Source organism: Callithrix jacchus, chromosome 21, assembly GCF_049354715.1.
Source record: "Callithrix jacchus isolate 240 chromosome 21, calJac240_pri, whole genome shotgun sequence".
NCBI lineage: Eukaryota > Metazoa > Chordata > Mammalia > Primates > Cebidae > Callithrix > Callithrix jacchus.
In genome coordinates this window covers 39923660-39948006 of record NC_133522.1, presented here as the reverse complement: position 1 = coordinate 39948006, position 24347 = coordinate 39923660, and the positions used below count along the sequence as shown (strand labels likewise).

Here is a 24347-nt window from a genome sequence, read left to right as displayed (position 1 = left end):
AAAAATTTCCTTCATTTCCCTACCCCTGAGGTAACCACTGCCAACAGACTGAAGGGCATTCCTTTAGATGCTCTTTATATACTTAATAGTCGCATGTAAAGTTTTTCCCCTCTTTTTGCAAAATGCATCATACTTTAGAATTGTTTAGTGAGTTTACTGTTGCTTTTTTCAAATAACAGCATTTTCTCAGTGTCTTTCCATGCTAATACGTACAGTAGAAGTTGCCCTGTACCTTTTTAAATATTTTCATAGTACAGATCTACCATATTTATTTAACTATTCCCATTAATGAACATCTAGGTTGTTCCCAGAATAAAAGTTAGGGGTTTTTTTTTTTTTTTTGGAGACAGAGTCCTACTCTGTTACCCAGGCTGGAGTGCTGGAGTGTGATCTCAGCTCATTGCAACCTCTCCTTCCTAGGTTCAAGATACTTTCCTGCCTCAGCCTCCCGAGTAGCTGGGATTACAGGTATGCACCATGTAAGGAACGTGGCTGTGCTGCAGCCAGGCAGACATAGCCTGAAGTAAACATCCGGCATGACTCAGCGGGATTAGAGTGCAAGTGCACAGTTCCATGCATCATATAATCACAGCTTTGTAGCCATAACATGGGAGGCTCATCACCTGGCTCCAAGCCACTATTATGTGTGAGGCGTATGAAGGCAACACTGACACTGTGAAACAGCTGCTGAATCGAGCCATGTCCCATCTACCTGCTGTCTCTCGAGTGTTCTTCCAGCTCCCTGCCCTATGTCCACACATTCCCGTTGGACCTCAGCTGGGGCTCGATCCTGACACGCCATTACTCCCAGCTAATTTTTTCCATGTTTTTAGTACAGACAGGGTCTCAACATGTTGGCCAGGCTGGTCTTGAACGCCTGACCTCAAGTGATCCACCTGTCTCAGTCTCCCAAAGTGCTGGGATTACAGGTGTGAGCCACCACACTCAGTCGAAAGTTTGGGTATTTTTTAGGTTTCTGTGATCTAAATCCTTTAAGTTTCTGTCTTTGAGACCATGCTAAGAATTTTTCCACATCAGTATCATAAAAATATTTAGTCTTAGTACTTTGGTGGATTTCATATATATCTCATAGAGACCACTGTTCAATTCTCTTCTTAGTTCAGCTGGTTTTCAGTTCATTCTTCTGGGTGCTCTGGAAGTAATCAATAGCGCTTCTGCAAATAATGATAGTTCTTTTTTTTCCCCCTTTTTATTTTTTTTATTTTTATTTTTTGAGACCAAGTCTCGCTCTGTCACCAGGCGCCAGGCTGGAGTGCAGTGGCTCAATCTTGGCTGACTGCAACTTCCACCTCCCAGGTTCAAGTAATTCTCCTGCCTCAGCCTCCCAAGTAGCTGGGACTACAGGCACGCACCACCATGCCCACTTATTTTTGGATTTTTTTTTTTTGAGACAGAGTTTTGCTGTTGTTGCCCAGGCTGGAGTGCAATGGCACGATCTCGCTCACCGCAACCTCCGCCTCCTGGGTTCAGGCAATTCTCCTGCCTCAGCCTCCTGAGAAGCCGGGACTACAGATGTGCACCACCATGCCCAGCTAATTTTTGTATTTTTAGTAGAGACGGGGTTTCACCTTGTTGACCAGGAGGGTCTCGATCTCTTGACCTCGTGATCCACCCACCTCAGCCTCCCAAAGTGCTGGGATTATAGGTGTGAGCCACCGCTCCCGGTCAATTTTTGTATTTTTTTAGTAGAGACAGGGTTTCACAATGTTGGCCAGGATGGTCTCGATCTCTTGACCACATGTCCACCCACCTTGACCTCCCAAAGTGCTGGGATTACAGGCGTGAGCCACCGCGCCCAGCCTCCCCTTTTTATATTTGTGCTGTTCAATCCTTTTCTTGTTTTAGTTTTTCTCCCATTGGCTAGATCTAGAACACCTATTTTAAAAAGCTTGTTTTCTGCTTCCATTTGCAATTAAACATTGGGAGAAAAAAGAGAAGTCCCGAGTTAATTAAATAGTAACTGTGGAAGAGAGAAAACAGCAGGTTGAAAGCCTATTTCAGAACTCATTATTTAATTCAGCCAAAGATCCACAGTGTATTTTGTGGAGTTGAGCTGGGGCTGGAAAGAGGAGCTGGCTTATGTGGGAGGGAGATTTGTCACATGTAATAAGATGGAGACAATAAGGAAACACAATGAGGATACTGAGAGCCAGGCTCCTCACAGAGTAGGGAGTTACAAATGCAGAAAGGGGAAGGCTGGATTCGATTCTGCAGTACTAGATTAGAATAGGAGGTATTGGTGTGAATTAATGAGTTCTAATATACATGGATAGATGGATCTAGAAATAAATATAAATATATGTATATATACATTGGCATATGTAAATATGTGTGCATGAAAAGACATTCATATATTTCTCAGCTCTGCCACTGAGAGGAGCACAAAGCAAAAACACCCCAGCAGCAATGAGCACACCAGTGCCCACATCTGAGTTTCTAAATACCATTCTCTATTAAAAGGAACCAGATCTAAAACCTCTTTCCAGGAGCTACGCTCCCTGTGGTTTTAGGAGCATAGGCTCAGAGGACATCTAAGTCTGTTCACTTGTTTTACAGGTGGAGACACTGAAACACTAATTTGGTTCTTTTTTTTTTCTTTTGGTATTGGCTTTCCCAAAGTGACAGGAGAACAGTCATCTAATATCAACACAGTGTCTGATATGGTTTATCTGTGTCTCTACCCAAATCTCATCTTGAATTGTAGTTCCCATAATTCCCACATGTTGTGGGAGAGACCAGGTGGAGATAATTGAATCATTGGAGTGGTTTCCCCCATCCTGTTATTGTGATAGTGAATGAGTTTTCACAATATCCTCTGGTTTTATAAGGGGTTTCCCCCTTAGCTGGGCTCCCATTCTTCTCCTTCCTGCCATCATGTGAAGAAGGATGTGTTTGCTTCCCCTTCCATCATGATTGTAAGTTTCCTTACTAATTACTAATTAAACCTCTTTCCTTATTAATTACCCAGTCTTGGGCAGTCCTTTCTAGCAGTGTGAGAATGGACTCATAGTGTCTCACAATGGCCTTCTGAAGACAGGTTGTGGGCATTATGTTTCTTTCTCTTTCCTGCTAAGAAAATCAAGGCCTAGAGGCACTGGGCCCGTCTTTGAGAAGGAATTGGCCAGGTGTGGTGGCTCACATCTGTAATTCTATAATCCCAGTACTTTGAGAGGCTGAGGCGGGCAGATCACCTGAGGTTAGGAGTTTGAGACCAGCTCGACCAACATGGAGAAACCCTGTCTCTACTAAAAATATAAAATTAGCCGGGTGTGGTGGTGCATGCCTGTAGTCCCAACCCTTTGGGAGACTAAGGCAGGAGAATGGCTTGAACCTGGGAGGTGGAGGTTGCAGTGAGCCAAGATCATGCCATTGCACTCCAGCCTGAGCGACAAGAGCAAAATCTCATCTTAAAAAGAAAGAAAGAAAGAAAGAAAGAATCCAGGGAGAAAGGCACAGACCACAGACTGTTTCTGTGATTCCATGTTATTTTCTTTTAGAAAAAAATCAAAATTAAAAAATTAAGGACTAAGGGCTCATTTCCTGACTTACAAGGTAGAAGTCACTTGGTCCTTGGCCACACACCTGAAGACTGTGCAGTATTAGCTCTCATGGGTTTTTTTGTTTTGTTCTTACTTTTTGAGACAGAGTCTTGCTCTGTCACCCAGGCTGGAGTGCAGTGAAACAATCTCGGCTCACTGCAATCTCTGCCTCCTGGGTTCAAGAGATTCTCCTGCCTCAGCCTCCTGCATAACTGGGACTACAGGCACGTGCCACCATGCCCAGCTAATTTTTTGTATTTTTAATAGAGACGGGGTTTCACTGTGTGAGCCAGAATGGTCTCGATCTCCTGACCTCGTGATCCACTCATCTCGGCCTCCCAAAGTGCTGTTTTTTGTTTGTTTGTTTTTAGAGAGAGACAGGGTCTCGTTATGCTGCCCAGGCTGAGCTTAAACTCCTGGGCTCAAGCAATCGGCCCACCTTGGCCTCCCGAGTGCTGGGATGACAGGCATGAGCCACCGCACCTGGCCAGTTCTTTGTGTGGTAAACCAGCTTTTCTTTCTGAGTTACCAGGCAGACCTCTGATGACACCTTGTTGTCTTCTGCTTTCTACACGACAGCTACCAGGTATGTGCGCTGGGAAACTTGTCCATGGCCCACCCCCTCCAATGTAGAGAAAGCAGTCCCCTGCTTGAAAAGGCAAGATGGGTACTTACATTTTTAATGATCAGTGGGTATCTTGTTACCCGTTGCATAGGCTTCAGTATAAAACTAGAGAGTGGCATCCCTTTACACCGAGGGTCCATTGCCAGTCTCTGAAATAAGAAATGTTTTTAAATGCACTTAAGAAATTTGCAAAATCCAAAGTTAGTGACATCAATGCTAACGCCAGTGAGGACTCCCCACCCGTTCTCTCATTTATCTGGACGACAACTGAGAGACCTGGGGTTGGAAGGGCCCGACTAGTTACCCTGTCCAGGATGACACACTTTCCAGATGGAGAATGGAGCTCCATTCTCCAGATGTGACTCAGCCAGCAGGGTGAGGCCCTGCACTCCGGACCCAGCATACCTTCCCAGGATGCGTGGTTCCTTACGCACAGAGATGAGATTGTGGCTTTACAGAAAATATTTCATCTGGATGTCTGCAAAAACTTTATAACATTCCCAGGAACAAGAGTCACGAGACTGTACAATTAGAGGAAAAATTCTCCTTACATCCTAGAGCTGCTGGAAGGGCTGAATCTCATTGTCTATTTTCGGGTGGAGCCTCTGGGAGTCCCAGGTAGGGCTGAGAGAGAGAAGCTGAGACATCAGGGGTCAAGACTCCAGTCTCAGGGTCCAGTGACTTTGCTGTCAAAGACTGTGGTCCAGTTTAATGCCTTAGAAACGGGCAGCTGCATTGACTGGAGCCCTGAGACCTGCTAACTGTCAGCACCAGGACCTGCTCCAGCTGTGGACACCATCATCCCAGGAACACCGCACAGCTGGCAATGACGCGCCACATTCCTGCTGGGATGAGGTGGGGAGAGATGAAGAGGAGAGGGGCGGGGAGGGATGAGGAGGCCCCTGCCCTGGGCTGGTGTCATCACTTCCCTGAAGTTCAAGCGCATCCAACAATGAACGCATCTTGCCTGGGCCCAGGAAGAGCCCAGCCCTTAGCTGAAACCCCCGGCGGTCCATGGCACCCAGCAGCCCAGCATCTGCTCTCCCATCTCCATCCACCCAAGGCCTCCTTCTTAGCAATCTTTCTCCCCTTGGAATGGCCTCAGGGTGCCCAGTGCCTTGGCTGGCAAGTCTAGGCATTTGATGCTGAGAAACACCACGAGGGGCAGAAACAACACGCCCACGTGAGGCCCTGACCAAGAAGGAGCCACACTTGTACCTCACCACAGTGATTCCATAAGCACCACTCTAGGGCAGGTGATTGTGGCCTGTCCCCAAAATGCATGAGATCCAAAGATATGCCTGTTGTTATTATTTTGCTGCTTACTCATCAAAAGGCACCTGTTTCATAGAAGGGATTTTATGCTCTTCCTACTTTTCTTCTCCAGGAGAGATGGGGGCTGTTTGAATGGCCCAGCATGGCCAGCAGAGATCCACCCTGGCCAAGGCCAAGTCCCAGAGCTGCAGGTCTTCCAGGAGCATCCGTGTTACCTCCCCAAACATCCCTTGGTGGACACCCTACTCTCCAGAAGCCTGCTACCCCCAAGGAAGAGGTCCTGACATCCCACACTGACTTTCACGGGCTGCCTAGGGCTGGAGCCCATCAAGCAGAACCAACTGGGAAAGGAATGAAGGGGCCCCCGGGAATCCTGGCCATTCCCTCGGCACGTGAAGGGCAGAGACTGGCAAAGAACTGAAGATGTGGCGATTAAACACAAGAGGAAATCTGAGACCTGCCTGGGTCTTGCAAATGAAATGAGATTTAAACATGCATCCAAATAACACCACTAGCATCTGGAAAACAGATCCCTTGAAGACACTTCAAAGGTTCCGAGCCCAGGACTAGCCCCTCCTTCCAAGCCCACCCCATTGGTGACAGCCACACTTGCCAGGGAGTGCCAGTCCCCTAGGGCTCAGGCAAGACCCCAGACCCTGTTGGCCTCGAGCGGGAACGCGCTTGCAGACTTGTGAACTAGCCCCTTGCACGTCCAGCAGCCCAGTGATCGTCACTCTGGGGCCCAGTCTCTGCACAGCCTGGACCCTTACTTTGACAAACTCCTTGAAGTCTGGGGCCTCGTCTGTCTTCTGCTGGATCAGGGCAGCCCCGTTGAGCTGGCGGCTGCAGAAGCGGATGTAGGGCTGCATGTGCGGCAGCTGGGCGCTCAGGATGTCACCAATCATCTTCACGGGCATCTTCTCCCCGGACATCTTCTTGCGGACTCTCAGCGCTCTGCACGGAAACACGGGAGGTGAGCCCCCTGCCCTCACACTGCCTGACAGCACCACGGCACCCTTCTAGGTTGCACAGAAACAGAATGTGTGTGAGGGGCACAGACTCAAGGGCTGCTGAAGGATCTATGTGGGAGACAAGGAATGGAGAAAGAAACGAGTCTAGGGCTACAGAGAGGTAGCACCAGGGCATTTTTCTCTGGCAGAGTGGCTGTTTGCTACAATTTTTGTTTTCTTGTGTAGAAATATGGAGTTTTTTCTTTAACAACCCAGACGGGTCCCCTGTGTCAATGTCTCACTATGCAGATTATTGGTGGTGAAAGCCCCTGGCTGATGTGGCCTGAGCACCCCCCCCATTTCCAGGAGGCACTTCTGCCCAACAGAAGTTGCTACTGCCAGAGCTTGGGAAGGCGGTTTTGGGCAAAAAACATAATGAAGATGGCAAGACAACCGCCTTGGCAACATAATCCCACTAGATTCGGCAAAAGCCAGGCATAAATGACCGTTTGAACTATTTCTGTCATTTGCTGCTTCATTGCTGGAGCTAAGTTAACTGAATTAAGAGGAGTTCAGAAAAGAGGTCTATTACTATGATAATGGGCCAATGAACCAAAAAAAAAAAAAAAAAGTATATCCTGGAATGCAGGAGAGGTGATGATAGGACTGGGAAGTGTTTGTTCTGGGGTCTGCCTGCAGCGTGAGTGCTCAGAGCTATGGTAACTAGGACTGTGCTTCCACTCTTCTGACTTCAACCCTTAACACCAGCATCTGGAAGAGGGGCATGGTACTGAGCTTATACACGGTAAGGACAGCAATGTACTACATGGCAGGACCACAACACGAGGCCATGAGTGTGTTCGGCTCTCCTCATTATGATCATGGTGGATGGAACAAAATGGTATGTCCTATGGGTTTAACACGGCTGGGAGGCTGTGCCTCCATGGTCATGCTGGAGAAGCCGTTGAGGTATGGGGCATGCTATCGAATTCCAAGGAAGCTCTGCAATATTTATATTAGGCTTCAAAAACTTCAGCTCACTTTCTTTTCTTTCTCCCACATTTGTGGCTACAATAAAATCCCTTGGACTGGCGAGCCAGGGAGAGAAACTTAGGGACCATAAATGACGTGGTGCGAGCAGTCAGCAATTCCACCTAAGTGGATTCCCTAACCGGCAGATCAGCACCGGCTGCCTGGGATGTGGGGAGCGGTGGCAGCTTGGTGTCCTCAGAATGGCCCAAGAGCTACTGTCCCATTGAGGGATTGGTGTGAAATACCCCAGTGGTGCAGAAATGTGCTCAAGGGTGATGTTGACAGGAATTTGAGGGGATGAGAACCCTGAATAGCCATGTTATAAACTTGCCATGAATGCAAACAGGTAGAAATTCCATCAGTCCATCATTTTCCTATGAGGAGTAGTTTTTTTTTTTTAACAAGGGAATAAAATATACTTTCACCCTTTCCTTCTCCTGTTTTGTTTTGTTTAGTTTTGTTTGAGATGAAGTCTTACTCTGTGGCCCAAGCTGCAGTGCAATCCCAGCTCACTGCAACCTCTGCCTCAACCTCCCGAGTGACTGGAACTGCAGGCACCTGTCACCACTCCCTGCTAATTTTTGTATTTTTAGTAGAGACGAGGTTTTGCCATGTTGGCCAGCCTGGTCTCAAACTCCTGATCTCAAGTGATCCACCTGCCTTGGCCTCCTGAAGTGCTGAGATTACATGCGTGAGCCACCGTCCTGGCCTGCGTTTTCTTAAAGGATGAGGGAGACAAGAAAAAAGGAAAAGAAGAAAGATCGTCTACAGACAGTGATTGTCTTGAGGAATTAATTCCCAGGTTCTTCAGACCCACCCTTGTAGACTGGAGTTACCCAACCAGCAGACGGGCCTAAAATTAAGGCCTGATTTACTATGGACAAGGCGCCTATTAGGTTCAGCTGTGGGTCTTCAGCCAGGATGATCTACTAAACAGGCAAAGACTTATGAGGACTGGAGGGTGTTACAGGCCCAGGGGTCATGTGACTCAGCCGCTGCAGCCACCCCCTGAGAGTACTCTGCCCTGCGATGAGCTGATCTGCATTCTCCTAGAAAGACTTATAGATGAGAGGCCTTGAACTGACTGCAAAAGGCAATCAACTGGCTAACGAACGTTTCAAAGAGCACTCAGTGTTTGCCGAACACGAGTGTCCCTAACCCTCTGAAGTCTGCAGACCAAGTGGACAGTCATGGAGCTAGCATGTATGAATGCTTCCTATGTGTCAAACACAGCTTTACATATATTATTATCATCCCCATTTCCTGTAGGGGAAACTGAGGCACACAGAAATTGAATGACTTGACCAAAGTCACCGAGCTAATAGGTGGCAGAGGTAACCCGGGAACCCAGGTCTGACTCCAGAGCCCACGGTTGGGACCACAGCCTCAGAGGCCCCAACCCACCTCCTGCCATGACTGCCCCCCATCTTCCCAGATTCGGCTGCCCTGCTCCTCCCATCTCACCCAGGCCTTTCCCTGCTGGTCCCAGCCTCAGCCTCTGTACTTCCCACCTCACGGGACTTCCCACCTCTGCACCACGCCCTCTCTCCTTCCATCTTCTCATTCTCCCAGCCCCATGTCCTTTTCTTCTTTCTCACCGTCTGTCTTTACCACCCAAAACTGATGTTTGTTTTTATTTTTCCTTCATTTTCTGCTTAAACAAGATCAAATGAAATCCATTCTTCTTTAGTTAAAAAGATGTGTCAACTATGTTAGATACAGTGAACTCCAAGTTTCTCTTCAAAGAGTCAGTGTGTCAGTGTGTTCAGCTCTCTTATTCCTCAATTCTCTATTTGAAAGTTTAACTTCCTTGTAGTTATAGTAAACAACCTTCTCCACCAGTTCTAATCAGCAGTTCACATCTATTCCCCTGGCCCCCACTCTGTCCTGACTCATCCCCATCACCTGCTCCAGTCACCTGCTCCGGTCACCTTCTTTGACCTAGGTGACCCCTGGCTACCTGCTCTGACCCATTCATAACTGCCCTTCCTGCCAAAACCACCCACCCTGCCACTCCAGCTGGGACCCCTGCTCTCTTTAAAATAGCCAATTGGGATTAGTCTAGCTTGTGCAGTCTAACCCTAGCCAATAGGGGAACAGCACAGCAGTAGGGATGACCCCCATCAGGCATAAGTACCCCTTTTCCTCCCTTGTCCAAGTGTGCGGTCCTCCATTGCTCCACCCATAGCCACACCCTTCTATTGCAGTAAACTGCCTTGCTGAAAGGATTTACCTTTGAGTGCTATTTCTTTTGTGGCATTGAAATTTTACTTATAACAAATATTTAAGAAAAACCACTTTTTTGGGACAGGCTCTTTTTTATTTTTCCAGCAAGGGGACAGGAAAGGCTCTTGATAAAGAAACAGTTCACCAAACCTGGGTTGGCCACTCACCTCATTTTTGCTTCCCTTTCTGCTTCCCTTCTGCTATCATTTCTTTCTTTTTTTTTTTGGTGACACAGTCTTGCTTTGTTGCCCAAGCTGGAGTGCAGTGGTGAGATCTTGGCTCACTGCAGCCTCTGTCTCCTGGGTTCAAGCAACTCTCCTGCCTCAGATTCCTGAGTAGTTTGTATTACAGGCATGCACCATCATGCCCAGCTAATTTTTTTTTTTTTTTTTTTTTGAGACGGAGTCTTCTCTGTCACCCAGGCTAGCGTGCAGTGGTGCCATTTCAGCTCACTGCAACCTCCACCTCCTGGGTTCAAGTGATTCTCCTGCCTCAGCCTCCCAAGTAGTTGGGTCTACAGGTACGTGCCACCATGCCCAGCTAATTTTTTGTATTTTTAGTAGAGATGGGGTTTCACCATGTTAGCTAGGATGGTCTCAATCTCCTGACCTTATGATCTGCCCACGTTGGCCTCCCAAAGTGCTGGGATTACAGGCATGAGCCACCATAACGTGGCCCTTTTTTTGTTTGTTTGTATTTTTAGTAGAGATGAGGTTTTGCCATGTTAACCAAGCTGGTCTCCAACTCCTGACCTCATGTGATCCGTCTGTTTCAGCCTCCCAAAGTACTGGGATTACAAGCTAATCCACCGTGCCTGGCCCTTCTGCCCCTGAGGGGCCTGCTCCAGGCTCGGGATATAAAAAGGTTCTAGATCTTTCTATATGATCTTCCTTGTCTATGAAAGGCACATTTCTCAGCTCTCAGCTTCCTCGTAAGAGAGGCAGCCATTTGCTCTAACCCTCAGTGAGGCATCATTAGTAGGAAGTCCATGGGTCCCAGTTAGCCCTTTTTATTTCCATTTTATTTGTTTATGGTTGATTTGCATGATAACTGCCATGGCCCCTGCCACACCCCAAACACAAGAGGTACAGGATCAGGAGTAGCAGGCATGTGGCTGCCCGGTGATGACATTCCAGGGCTTGCTGCCTTAATTTCACCTTATCCTCAAACGCCTCCCTCTCTTGGCTGCCAGGACCCTCTAGCTCCCCTCACCATGGTCATTCCTTGGCATGAAGAAACTATGTCTAAGCGGCCGCACAAATACAGCACAAGGTCAGTGACCAGTTTGCCATGTGGGTGTTTACAATTCTTTCACATTTTCTGTATGTTTGAGATTTTTTTTCTAGTGAAATGTAGAAAGGAAGAAAAAGAAATCAGGTCCACAGAAGGCTCCGGTTAAATACAAGATTTTATCCGGAGGATGAAGACATGAGCCAGTGAGTCCAAACTAGCTAATCCAGGAATAAGAGGAATGGGGTAGAGAAGAGGGACCTTGGGGTGAAAAGGTCCCAGCCGCTCTTGTGCACATCAGCGCCCTGATCGGCAGTGTGCCCCTGGGACACCTGATCTCTTGCTCTCGGAATAACCCTGCACGGTAGGCGGGACAGGCACTGTAACTGCCATCTTAATACCCAATTAAGATTGTGCTTTCAGTAGAGATGGGGTTTCAGGCTGGTCTTGAACTCCCAACCTCAGGTGATCTGCTCGCCTTGACCTCCCAAAGTGCTGGGATTACAGGCATGGGCCACTGTAATCTCCATTCTGGGACCTAGGCATCATCCATAGAGCAGCCACCTTCCTGTGTGACTTCAGGGAAATCACTCAGCCTCTCTGAGCTTCAGTGCTTCAGCCGTCACAGAGCTGTCCCTCCCACCTCCGAGACAGTGGAGCAAGTCAGAGCTGACAGGAAAAAGCAGCACACAGGCCCAGCCCCGGCATAGCTCAAGAAAGGGGCTGCTGCTTCCCTGACAAGGGTTGAAAGACAACAGAAAGGGACAGGGAGCTAAGGCCAGCACCAGTCTCCCTCAGGCCAACTCTGGAGTGGGGGAAGCCCTCTCTTAGGGGGACTTGGGAACCTCAGACACATCTCCCTCCTCCCCCAACCCTCATGGATAGCTGCCAAGTAAAAAGGTTTGAATTTACAGGCATATTTTCTTTTCTTTTTCTGAGACAGGGTTTCACTCCGGTGGCCCAAGCTGGAGTCCAGTGGTGCGATCTCAGCTACAACCCCCGCCTCCAAGGTTCAAGAGATTCTCCTGCCTCAGCCTCCCTAGTAGCTGGGACTACAGGTGCAAACCACTACACCCGGCTGATTTTTGTATTTTCAATAGAGACTGGGTTTCACCATGTTGCCCAGGTAGGTCTCAAACTCCTGGCCTCAAGTGATTCTCCCGCCTCGGCCTCCCAAAGCACGGGGATTACAGGCGTGAGCCACCACACCCAGCTATCATCCATGTAGACGAGAACACTGAGGCCCAGGGATCAAAGGGACCTGCCGGATGACACACAGCCAGAGTCAATAGTGGATGTGAGCCCAAGGGTCTGACGCCAGACCTAATTTGGAAAGGCTTCCACAGCACCAGGAGGCCAGTGGAGTCCAGACCTTCTCTAAAAGCCTGCCTCGGGTCACCTTGGATTATTCGTCTTCTAGAGCACCAAGCCAGCAGACATTATGTCTCTTTCTTCATGTCCACCTCTCCACACCCCCTCTCACTAACCCTTCATCCACTCCCGAACACATGCTCAAGAAAGTAGGGACCTGAAATTATATGCAGAGACCACATTTAGGAAATGGTAGCTTCCCAACGACATGGATGAAGATCAGGAATGGATGCAAGGTTCTGGGAGGCTGCCCTCCATCCTCAGGCCCAGGAAGTGGGTGGCCCTTCCTCCCAGCAGGGAGTATCTCATGCCCTGGAGGCTGGGGCTTCATCTGTGTTCTAGCAAGTGATGTTACGATGACAGCCTGGTGGATTCTGATTTTGGTTTTTGACCTTTTTTTTTTTCTTTAGACTAAGTCTTGCTCTGTCATCCAGGCTGGAGTGCAGTGGTATGATCTCGGCTCACTGCAACCTCCGCCTCCCAAGTTCAAGCAATTCTCCCATCTCAGCCTCCTGCATAGCTGGGATGACAGAAGCCCACCACCACACCTGGCTAATTTTTGTATTTTTAGTAGAGATGGGGTTTCACCATGTTGGTCAGGCTGGTCTCGAACTCCTGACCTCGTGATCTGCCTGCCTCAGCCTCCCAAAGTGCTGGGATTACAGGTCTAAGCCACTGCACCCGGCCCGTCCCCCAATTCTTTTTTTAAGAATTGGAAGAGACCTTTGTGATGATCAAATCCAACCCCTTCATTTTACAGATGGGAAATCTAAGGCTCAAAAAGGAAAGGCAGTAAGTCAGACTCCAAACCCAGGTCTCTTGACTCCTGGCCCTCCAGCTGCCTCTGCAAACTGAAGTTGGAAGAAAATACAAATAGTCCCGGGCCCGCTTCCCGGAGTGATCCTGAGAAACTGCTGACTTTAGGCAGGGAACAGTTCCACGCTTTTCCATCTGCAGGGCCAAGAATGCCTCAAAAGTCCAATATTCCCCCACGGGATCCCGTGTCCCGGGGAAGCCGTGGAGAAGACTGCCCCATGCCCCAGGACGGAGCCAGCACCACCAGGAGCCAGCCTCAGCCTAGCCCTGGGCATTCGTCCCCACAGTAATTCACCCCACGGCAGGCTCTGGGGTGCCTGGGTGACCTACTCTTGCAATGAGAGATTCGGGGCGCGTTTCCAGAAAGCATGAAGGCACAAAAGGGCGATGGTGCTTGTGAGTGGCAACGAGCAGAAAGAAACACAGGGTGGCATGCAGGAAGGACACACAGACCCACAGAGGTGCTAGTGCGTGACAGCCGAGGAGGCCAAGCCAGGCTGGGGATTAGAGGAGAGGCTTACTTCAGTAGTTTGATATTACACATAATCAGCTCCTTCCAGTTCACAAAAATCATAGCAACCTCTTTTTCTGTCAGCAGCTCAGACTCCATCAGGGGTTTTTGAAAGATCTACAGATGCAGAAAACGAAGCAGTTCAGAAAGCAGTTAGTTTGAAACTCACACGCGCACACACCCATCCGCGGAGAGCAGGAGAGGGCTCAGGTGTCTGCGCCTCAGCTGAGAGGCAGTGAGGTGACCACCCACTTTCCTGCAGTTTCTGAAGCAGGTGGCCCCTCCTCTGATCCGGGGGCTGGAGGGCGGTCCCCAGCAGGGCCTGCATTGTTTTACAGGGGAAGGAGGCCAGCTGAAGTCTCCAGGGGACAGGTCCCAACTCCACCAGACAAGTAGGGAGACCAGTACCAATTCATGCTCGCAGGCAAGGCGGTCTCACTGCCCACTGGGAGGAGATGGCCCCGTGAGAAAAGCGGGTCTTAAAGATGCCGGTGGCTGTGGGCACTCCCTTCATCTGCACAGGTAAACCTGGGCATTCCGAGAGGAGCAGCCCAGGTGGCGGGCCCTCTAATAAGTCCGTGGTCACCTCGGTGACTGACTCCATTGCCGTGTCCTCAGCCTCCTGGGCTGACCCTGGACAGAGCCAGCACTTGTGGGCCCACTATAAAGGGGGAGGTGCTGCCCTTCTCCTGGGGTCTATAAAATAAATGAGCCCCTCCCAAGCTCTGTGTGGTTGGGCAACTGGCAGTAAATCACAGATCTCAGTGGAACCCCGTGTGGTAGAGCCCCCACCTGCAAGGAGGTCATTTTCTCCCACGGGAGGCAGGAGGCGCTTCTGAAGGCTCTTTAGGGTTGGGGACAGCCCATCTTCAACAGAAACTTGGCTGGGTGGCGGCTGGTCCCTGGGAGCCCTATTCCACAGGAGTCCATGAGCTGACGTTGAACCCAGCATCCACCACATACAGTGGTGCGTTCTGTGCACTGCACAAAGGGGCCATGTCTAAGGGGGGCCACTTGCATCCTGGACATCCTGAACTATATATTTAATAACAGTCAAATGCCTTGAGAAAAGGGCACCTTTTGAATTCATGCCAATGCTTCCTAACTGTTAACGGTGGTCTTATGTACTCCTCCGACGGCGGCGAGCCCCGCTGTGTCTCTCCCGGATGTCAAGACTATCAGACAAGATGGTTTCAAAACCACTTGGCGTTGTGCTGGTGGGCGTTTTCATACTATCACAGTGCCTCTACGCTGCAGGCCTGTCACCACAAATCCCTGTCTCCTAATACGGCAGCTTCCCACAGATGGGACACAAAGGCCTGCTGAGAAGCAGGAGTGTGACCAGCCCTGCATCTCCCTGTAGTTCCGTCTGCTTGTTTGTTTTTGAGACAGAGTCTCGCTCTGTCGCCCAGGCTAGAGTGCAGTGGCCCAACCTCAGCTCACACACCCTCTGCCTCCCGGGTTCAAGAGATTCTCTTGCCTCAGCCTCCTGAGTAGCTAGGATTACAGGCACATCTATCATGCCTGGCTAATTTTTGTATTTTTAGTAGACACGGGGTTTCACCATGTTGGTCAGGCTGGTCTCAAACTCCTGACCTTGTGATCCGCCCGCCTTGGCCTCCCAAAATGCTGGGATTACAGGCGTGAGCCACCGCACCCGGCCCTCCCCATAGTTCTGGAAGAGGTGGCCAGGGCCCTTTTGGGAAGACAGATAAGATGAGGCATCACCTCAGGTTGGGGGTTTTGTGGGGGTCTGGGAGGAAACGTTGTCATTCTCCGTGACAGATTTGTCTCGGGATAATATGTGGCAGGAATGACTTGAGACAGCAGCCAGATGGCTGCCATTTTCAGATGCCAACACTGTGGGCTGGGGGAGGTGTGGCGGGCTCCATGGCACCCCCTCCTTGGTAGCTGAGCTTCGACTGCTCTGAGTAGAGCGTGGACTCCAGACTGTCAGTCCACATGACTCCATCCACCAACTGCTCGGGGACTCACTGGCCCTTGGTGTAAGCGATCTCTGTCCCTCCATGAGAATGACTCAATGTCGGCCATAAATAAGCACCGGATGGTCTCTGGGGTCAGAATCTCCTACAGCATTTGCCGTCCAGATGCTCCCCACACATCAGAAAGTATCTTGGGCTCAGAATCAGGACGTAGACGTCCTTGATGGAGCCCTCCATCCTCCCTCCTTGCCCCCTGCTCTCTTACCTCTGTGACCAGCTCTCTTACCTCTGTGACCAGCTGCAGGTCATTCACATAGTTCTCCTCCGTGACAATGAGCTCGTGGATGTACCCTTGTCGTTTTCTTTCAGTTGGGGTCAACATATCCAAGAGATGTAAGTCTGAACACCCTGGAAAACACAACCATTTGGGAGAATTTAGTACCAGTCTGGAGAAGCCCATATGACATCAGATGGAAGATCCTTGAGGCTGCCGGGCCCCAAGGCCTCACTCCAGTCCAGCGGGTCATGGGCTGAATACGTCCTCCCCAATCATATGCGGAAGCCCTAACCCCCGGTACCTGTGAATGTTACCTTATTTGGAAATTGGGTCTTTTCACATATAATCAAATTAAGATAAAATCATCACAGGGTGGGGGCCTGACGCAATATGACCACTGTCCTTATGAGAAGAAGACATGGAGACAGGCAGAACCTGGAGAGCCTCTTCCCCAACCAAGGCACACCTGAGCCTTCAGAGTGAGCGTGGCACCTGCCAACCTCATTTTACACTTCTGGCCTCCAGAAACGTGTGGCAGTACGTCCCTGTTGATTTAAGTCCTCCGGTTTGTGGTCGTTTGTCAGGGCAGCCCCAGAAACTGACTCAGGCAGCACACTCCTGCTTCATCAGAAACTCTAAAATAACGTGAAAACAAGACACACGGTGGCGATTGGCCGAAACTCCCAAGGGCTCACACCATGTCGGGTGGTGAACTGCGTTGAATGCTCAAGTATTATTACACTAGAACTATCCCCATTTTACAGGTGAGGACACTGAGGTTTACATAGGGTGACTCGCCCCAGTTCTCTCGGCTCGGAAGTGGTGAAGGCAAGAGCTGAACCCCGAGACTTGGACTGCAGAGGCTGTGCTGAGGCCCTGTGTTACCTATGTCCAGGTTGGTTTGTGGAAGATGAGGTGGCTGTGCTGAGGCCCTGGGTTACCTATGTCCAGGTTGGTTTGTGGAGGATGAGGTGGCTGTGCTGAGGCTCTGATGGTCCTAGGGGCCAGGCAGATGCCAGGTGCATCCAGACAGCGCTGGGCACACTCTCCTGGACAAGGCTGCTGCTGGGCCTTGGGGCAGCCGAGCAGCAAGCTTGCTGCAGACAGGGAATTCCCTTCCACTGCAGAGAGCCTCACACAAGACCACCACGGAGGCCAAGGCTGCCTGAGGGGAAGGGCTACTCTGCTGCCCTGAAATGGTGCCCACACTGGAAGTGGGGCTGACTCTTGGCTCTGCTCACTTAGCTTGTGATTTGGGGTTTTGTTTGAATGTCTGAGCCTCTTGCCCCAGACACACTGGAATGAGGGGTGGGGAGGCTTGGTTCCTGGGAGCATCCCATGTGCAGTCCTGGGCCCACCTCTCCTTTTTATCAGAGGTTTTTTATTAACTCACAGAAGCCAGACTTGAAAGAGACAGGGAGGTCACCCGAATGTAGGTGAGAGCGTCCGGGCTGAGTCCCGTTTACTTCTTTTTCCATCCTCTCCATTTTCATCCCCTCTGTTCCCCTCAAGGGGGTGTATGGGAGCACAGTGCAAAAACCCTTGCTGGGGACTAGTGGTTGTCAAAGTGTGGTCCCCAGGCGGGCAGCATCAGCATCACCTGGAGCTCATCAGATTCCCGTGCTGAAGTGACTCTGGAGTTGGGGGCTGGGTATCAGTGATTTAACAAGCTCCACAGGGGATTTTTGTTTTTAGGTGCATTAGTATTCGAGAAGCCTGCTCTGGACTACCAGGGGTTCCTCGAGTTTCCATCTTCGCTCGAGGAAGTTGTCTGGGGTCATGCCTGATCTAGCCTATATGCTAAAAGCTGCTGCAAATGGTACGATCCCTTTGGGGCAAATGGTATCAGAGATTTCTTGGCAAATGCTTTGCTGCTTTAGAGGTTTCTTGGGCTGTGGTGCTTCCAGCCCTTGCTTTTGTCCCTTCTCTGGGCCAACTGTCCTTTCTGGATTCTGTAGCTTCTCTTGCTAGGACAGGACCAGCAGGAGGATGCTGGGAAAGCAGCAGAAATGAGCCATCATTATATTAACACCCTCAACCTCACTCAGAGTTCCCTGCCCGAGGTCAAGCAGAATTCCCCAGGGCTGCAACGTGAGCTCGCGCCTTTGCACAGGGCTGCAGGTGCGCCTGAGCTCGTGCCTTTGCACAGGTCTGCAGGTGGGCCTGAGCTTTCGCCCTCTGCTCAGCCACAGGTTTGGCCCAACTGTTTTTCCTGTCTCAGGGCATAGATTGTCTTTTATTGAAATAGCTGTACCAACAATAAACTCTCAGGAAGGAGGCGGACCGTGGGGCTCTCTCATTCAGTACAGCTGGGCTGCTGTGTGAGCTTGGTTTTGTGGGAAGCTGAGTGATGTTTCCGGGTTCTTTGACTTTTATTGGGAAGGTCACCCAAGAAACACTCGAGTTTGAGGGGAAATATATCTTGTTCCTGCCCTCTTTTTACCCCACTGTCCTGTGAGTGAGTGAAAGGACCCAGGCGTCAGGCCATTTCTTGTGAAACAGCTGAATGCAGCCCTCGCATTAGGCAACTTGGATGCCCTCTCACTGAAGCAGAGCCCCTGGAGTGGCCAGGACGTTCCCTTCTGCGGGGAGATTACAATATTGGCACAGAGCGTTAGCTCTAAAAGTCACTGCACAAACACGGGGCAGTGATGTTTGCAGCCACACAAACATCAGGCCCGTAGTGGCTACTGATTGGGCCAGTTTTCCAAACGTCCCTTTGAGAATGCCCCACAGTTCCCCTGAGGAATCTGAGGGACGTTGTGGGTTCTCGCTGCATCAAATACACGTGTACAACACACATGTTTGGGGCACACTGTCATTGGGTTCGCAGGCCCTCTTCAAGACTGTTCATAGATTTCATTCATTCATTGGGCAAATATTTACTGAAGTCCTCCTGTGAGTCTAGCACTAACCACTGAGGGTGCTGGGGATTCAGGACTGAAGCGGAGAGGCTCCTGCCCTCCGGGGTACAGCTAAGCACCTTGGGGTCCGATGGTCCTCAACAGGGGGTGGTATTGCCCCACCCTCCGCTGAGGGTGGTACTGCTCCCCACCATGTTGAGATCAGTATGGCTGACCTCAATGTGGTGAGGTCTGAGGGTTGTACTGCACCCCACTCCAGCCCCAGAGCTGAAAGTGTTCTTGTCACAGTGGAATATGGCAGGCTGGCCAGGATTGCTGAATGACCCACGACATGCAGGACACAGAACTGCCCACCCCAAATGCCAACAGAGGTGCACCCTGTTAAGAAACACTGGCATTACTTGAAACTGACAACCCCACCAGAGTTACGGGCTGCAGCACGGAGGTGCGAGGGGCCAGCAGACCCGCGTCGAATGATGAGGAATCGGAAGAAAGGACCTATGAGGAAAGGTCCTGGCTGGCTTTGGGTTTCAGAGGTTCTTCTGAGTCTCCAAGTTTTACGTGGTGCAGGTTGTGAAGAAGCTCAGAGCCAGAGCAACAGCAGAAGCTTCAGGGCACATTTGGGCCTATGGCCAGGCATGGTGGCTCACAGCTGGAATCCCAGCACTTTGGGAGGCCCAGGCGGGCGGATCATGTGAGGTCAGGGGTTTGAGACTAGCCTGACCAACATGGTGAAACCCCATCTCTACTAAAAATACAAAAAAATTAGCTGGCCATGGTGGCAGGCACCTGTAATCCCACCTACTCAAGAGGCTGAGGCAGGAGAATCATTCGAACCTGGGAGGTAGAGGTTGCAGTGAGTGAGCCGAGATCTCACCACGCACTCCAGCTAGGCGTCAGAGCAAGACTCTGTCTCAAAAAAGGAAAAAACTATTGGACCATTTGTCCAACATTCCTAGGAGTCCAGGGCCAGTTGGGGACAAGCTGGAGGGGCTACCATGTGGCCTTCTGCTCCAGGTAGCGTTGGCCTCTGGCCCAAACACTTTGCAAGGCCCAAGTCAGAGCTGATGAAGCTTGGAGGTCAGGGGAGGCGCTGGGCAAGTTTGGGCTGCTCGCACCCCAAATTCCACCCCTCGCAGGTCCACCTCCCAGCCTGCCTGGAGACAGGGGGATGGCCCCGATGGCCTCTGCAGAATGCAATGGAAAGCAAAGGTTTTGTGGGGAGTCTTCTCTACATGATGTGCCAACAATGTTGGCTTGGAATCATCTTGGTAGCCATCAAATTCACCCAGTGGAGGCTGTTTTAACACTTCTTGCTGGTGAATGCCAGACCAAGAGAACCATTAAAGACTTCAAATAGGCACTTTGAACTCAAAAATATCCTCCTTTGAAAATTTAATATTTAGAAAAACAGGTGAGTTTAAAAACTCCATTATTCAAAGCATGGTAAATGGAAAAGACATTTCAAATAAAAGCGTTTTCTTTAGGGGTGGAGGGACGTGGCCGTTCTCTCCTTTGGGTCCTAAGAGAAACACAGTTTCTGGCCCCCTTTCCCAGGGAAAAACGAGAGGAGAAAGCCAAGCAAATGGTTTTCCATGAACATCTCAATGTGACAGAGGGATTCTCAAAACGAACTGAAATCCACACACAGCTGAAATAATATTGCAAATGACGCGAGGCGGTTACAAATGATCCCCCATTACAGCCCACATAAAATTCCGAATCTATGTGCCATCCCCTAGAATGCCGTGTAGTTAGACACATTTACAAAACGCAGAGACGTGATGGCCTCTGAAGGATTTTTGAGTCTAGGCCCTGGAGAAAAGCATGGGGGAAAAAATCTTACCAATAAAAGGTCATCTTGCTTCCCTCAGCTGATATTCATATGAACCGCATTATTTCAAGAACTTGTTTTATTGCAGAAGCAATACAGAAACACATGCTGATTATAAAATTTCAAGGGCTACAGAGCATTTAGGGTGAAAAGTGCACCGCACCCCTCTCCACACCTCCAATTATTCTACCTTTCCCGGCAAGGAGCAGAATGTTGAAAACCAAGCCAACTCCCCCAAGCAAGTTGCCCATTGAGCAAAGCAAACACACAGGCCTCGTTCCTGTATGAAAGGGCCAAAATATATAATAAGCTGGTCCATAAATAATTATTAAGTTCCTCTGAAGTCCAAGAGACACAGAAATAAGCAAGATACTGTCCTTGTCCTCAAGAAAACTCACAACCTTGGGGGAGAGTTTCCTAATTAAATAGGAAAATTAAATTTAAAATATTAATAGCAAGCAGCCGGGCTTGGTGGCTTATGCCTGTAATCCCAGTCCTTTGGAAGGCAGAGGTGGGTGGATTTCTTGAGCCCAGGAGTTTATGGCCGGCCTGGGCAACATAGTGAGACTCCATATCTACAAAAAATTTAAAAATTAGCTATGCATGGTGGTACATGCCTATAGTCCCAGCTACTCGGGAGGCTGAAGCAGGAGGATTACCTGAGTCCAGGAGGTGGAGGCTGCAGTGAGCTATGATCATGCCACTGCACTCCAGCCTGGGCAACAGCAAGAATCTGTCTCAAAAAAAAAGAAATTAAACAGCAAGCATTAAAAGAAGAGCCCAGGCTAGGCACAGGGGCTCATGCCTGTAATCCTAGCACTTTGGCTGAGGCAAGTGGATCACTTCAGGTCAGGTGTTTCAGATCAGCCTGGTCAACATGGTGAAACCTCGTCTCTACTAAAAATACAAAAATTAGCTGGGTGTGGTGGTGGGTGCCTGTAATCCCAGCTACTTGGAAGGCTGAGGTAGGAGAATCCATTGAACCCAGCAGGTGGAGGTTGCAGTGAACCGAGATCCCACCACTGCACTCCAGCCTGGGTAGACAGAGTGAGACTCTCTCAAAAAAACAAAAAAGAGAGAGAGAGAGGGAGCCCGTGGGCTATGCTGATGGTGGAGACAACAGGACCTCAGAAAGAAGCAACTCCTCATGCTGAGGGGAGGCTTCCTCGAGGGTCCCGCCTGAGGCTGGGTCTCCAAATGGCTGGGAGGTCAAGGCCATATATAAATGAGAATAGGAACCAGCAAGAGCAAGCTTCACCCAGGCGCCAGGTCAATGCAGAGACGCTGCGGGAGATAGGTGGGAAGGAGGGAAGGGCCAGATGATGGGGCGACGGTGATCGTGATGCCAGAACAAGGGTTCAGAAACGACATGTGGGAGGACCAGGAGAGAGCAATAAGCAAGCTCGGGAGATGGCTTTCATCTCTAAGGGAAACGTTCTACCAACGGCTCTGGGGACATTCAGCCCAAATCCTCTGGCTAAATGGCTCTGAATCAGCAGGATCTATGCTACTTGGGCTCCTGGAGGTCTCATCTATACTGCAGGCTTCTCCCCACGGCCCGAGTCTCTCCTTCCAGGTGAGCCCATGCTCCCGAGGGCTGCACTGGATTCTCCTGGGAAAATCAATCTAACTACATTCCCTTCAACATCTGGGGCCTCTCCTGGTAGGTGTGGGGCGGCCTATCATGTATGAAAAGCAGATGAAACCACGTGGCTACGACGTGAAGAAGGTTCTCTGGCCAAACTCTGTCGCTTTTCCTGCAGCTGATGTCTGAAACCCCAGCGTTATCCAAGCCACAAAGTTGGGCACTCCTGCCGTGAACCAGCAGCCATGCTCGGCCCTGGGGTTCTGAGAGGGAGGCAGGCCAGGTCCTTGTCCTCTGGGAGCCTGCTGGTTGCTAGACTTGGATCTGGCCACCTGGGCCAACTTGGATCCTCCTGAGCTGCAGGCACTTTGCAAAGGATATCACTGCAAGCGCTTCTAAGTCCTTGAGACCGTGGACTTGCAAATCCTCAAGATGTGATTTTTATGGGGGTCTGGAGAAGCCAGTGGGCACAGAGGTGGGAGGGGAAGGAATGTCCTCAATGGCACCAGAGACCGTTGCGAGTCCAGCAGAGCTTAGGCGTCCCACCCCAGCCTGTCCTGGTGACCCACCATGCCCCATGTAGGTGGATCCTCAGGAGGCTTCCACTCAGACGTAACCCAGAAGCTTAAATGCTGATGTAATTCCAAATACGCTTTGTTTTCTCCCGAGGAGGGGAATCCAGTCCACATGGGTTGCCAGGCAGTTTAGTGATTGCTGAGGAGTGAAGAGGATAAAATTCTTCTCAGGGATAAATCATCTCTTAATTTTCCACAAATATGCACATTTTAGGGAGTGAAAGGGCGTATCATTTCATGGCCTTCTAATGGGCACTGGAATTCCTGGCATAGCTTTACCTCCTCCATGGCATGCATGCTTCAGCTCATTCCAGGTCCCTTTTATGTCCTGGCCGGGTTTTCTTTCTTCCTGACTGACTTCTCTCACTGCGCCCTCTCCTGTAGTATTCTAGGTGTCCCGAGTCGCCCCTGTGAATAAGTTTTTGGGTACAAAGGCAGATTGATTTGTTATAATGAAAGTACAAATGCATTTTCACTGGCATATGAAGGAGGAGCCTGCTTTTTTATTTTTATATTTAATTTTTGTGGGTACATCGTAGGTGTATATATTTATGGGGCACATGAGCGATTTTGGTAGAGGTATGCGATGTATAATGATCACATCATGGAGAATGGGATCTGTCCTCTGAAGCATTTATCCTTTGTGTTACAAATAATCCAATTACAATTTTTAGTTATTTTAAAGGTACAATTAAATTACTATTGATTCTAGTTCCTCAGCTGTGCTATCAAACACTAGGTCGTCTTCTTTTTTTTGAGACAGTCTTGCTCTGTTGCTCAGGCTGGAGTGCAGTGGCGTGATCTTGGCTCACTGCAGCCTCCACCTCCCAGGATCAAGCAATTCTCCTGCCTCAGCCTTCCGAGTACCTGGATTACAGGCATGCACCACCAGGCCCGGCTAATTTTTGTATTTTTAGTAGAGATGGGTTTCACTATGTTAGCCAGGCTGGTCTCAAACTCCTAGCCTCAAGTGATTCATCTGTCTTGGCCTCCCAAAGTGTTGGGATTATGGGCATGAGCCATTGTGCTCGTGCCCAGACAAATACTAGATTTTATTTTTTTTGGTAGACAGAGTATCCCTCTGTTGCCCAGGCTAGAGTACAGTGGCACAATCTCAGCTCACTGCAACTTCCACCTCCTGAGTTCAAGTGATTCTCCTGCCTCAGCATCCTGAGTAGCTAGGACCACAGGCACGTGCTATCATGCCCAGCTGACTTTTGTATTTTTAGTGGAATCAGGGTTTCACCATGTTGGCCAGGCTGGTCTTGAACTCCTAACCTTAGGTGATCAGCCTGCCTTGGCCTCCCAAAGTGCTGGGACTACAGACATGAGCTGCCGTGCCTGGCCAAATACTAGGTCTTATTCAAGGGGGTCTGTCATTTTGATAGAGGGATTTGAAAATATTTAGCAGAGGAGGAGGAATTTGAGTTGGACTTCAGCAGGCTAAATATATTATATATGTATATGTGTGTATATATAGGCAGTTAATAGTGAGGGATCAAATGGAGGGAGGAAGAATGGGAGTAAATAGAATTCAGAGCAGGTCGTGGAACCCTGGGGCAGCTGCAGAGGAGGGAAGCAGGCTCTGTGTGATGGCGAGTCATGGGTGTTAATGTGGAATGCCACTGGAACTCACAACGCCGGGCGCTGCACATGTGTGAACTCATTGAATC

At 49.8% G+C, this 24347-nt stretch overlaps 1 protein-coding gene and 1 long non-coding RNA gene across 5 annotated transcripts in view; both read right to left on the bottom strand.

Annotated features, from left to right (window-relative positions):
- The window catches only part of ITSN1 (intersectin 1), a 236394-nt gene that overhangs the window by 19626 nt on the left and 192421 nt on the right, over positions 1 to 24347 (bottom strand). For all 4 annotated transcript variants that reach the window (XM_035283062.3, XM_035283065.3, XM_035283063.3 and 1 more), the window contains 4 exons: positions 15826 to 15947; positions 13607 to 13713; positions 6231 to 6414; positions 4236 to 4334 (listed from right to left, as the gene is read on the bottom strand). In XM_035283062.3, coding sequence (XP_035138953.1) covers positions 4236 to 4334; positions 6231 to 6414; positions 13607 to 13713; positions 15826 to 15947 — 512 coding nt within the window. The remainder of the gene's footprint in view (positions 1 to 4235; positions 4335 to 6230; positions 6415 to 13606; positions 13714 to 15825; positions 15948 to 24347) is intronic.
- LOC144580683 (uncharacterized) lies at positions 20576 to 23082 on the bottom strand. Its single transcript, XR_013530668.1, has 2 exons — positions 22954 to 23082; positions 20576 to 22813 (listed from the first exon to the last, which is right to left on the bottom strand). It is a non-coding gene; the product is annotated as an uncharacterized LOC144580683 (long non-coding RNA).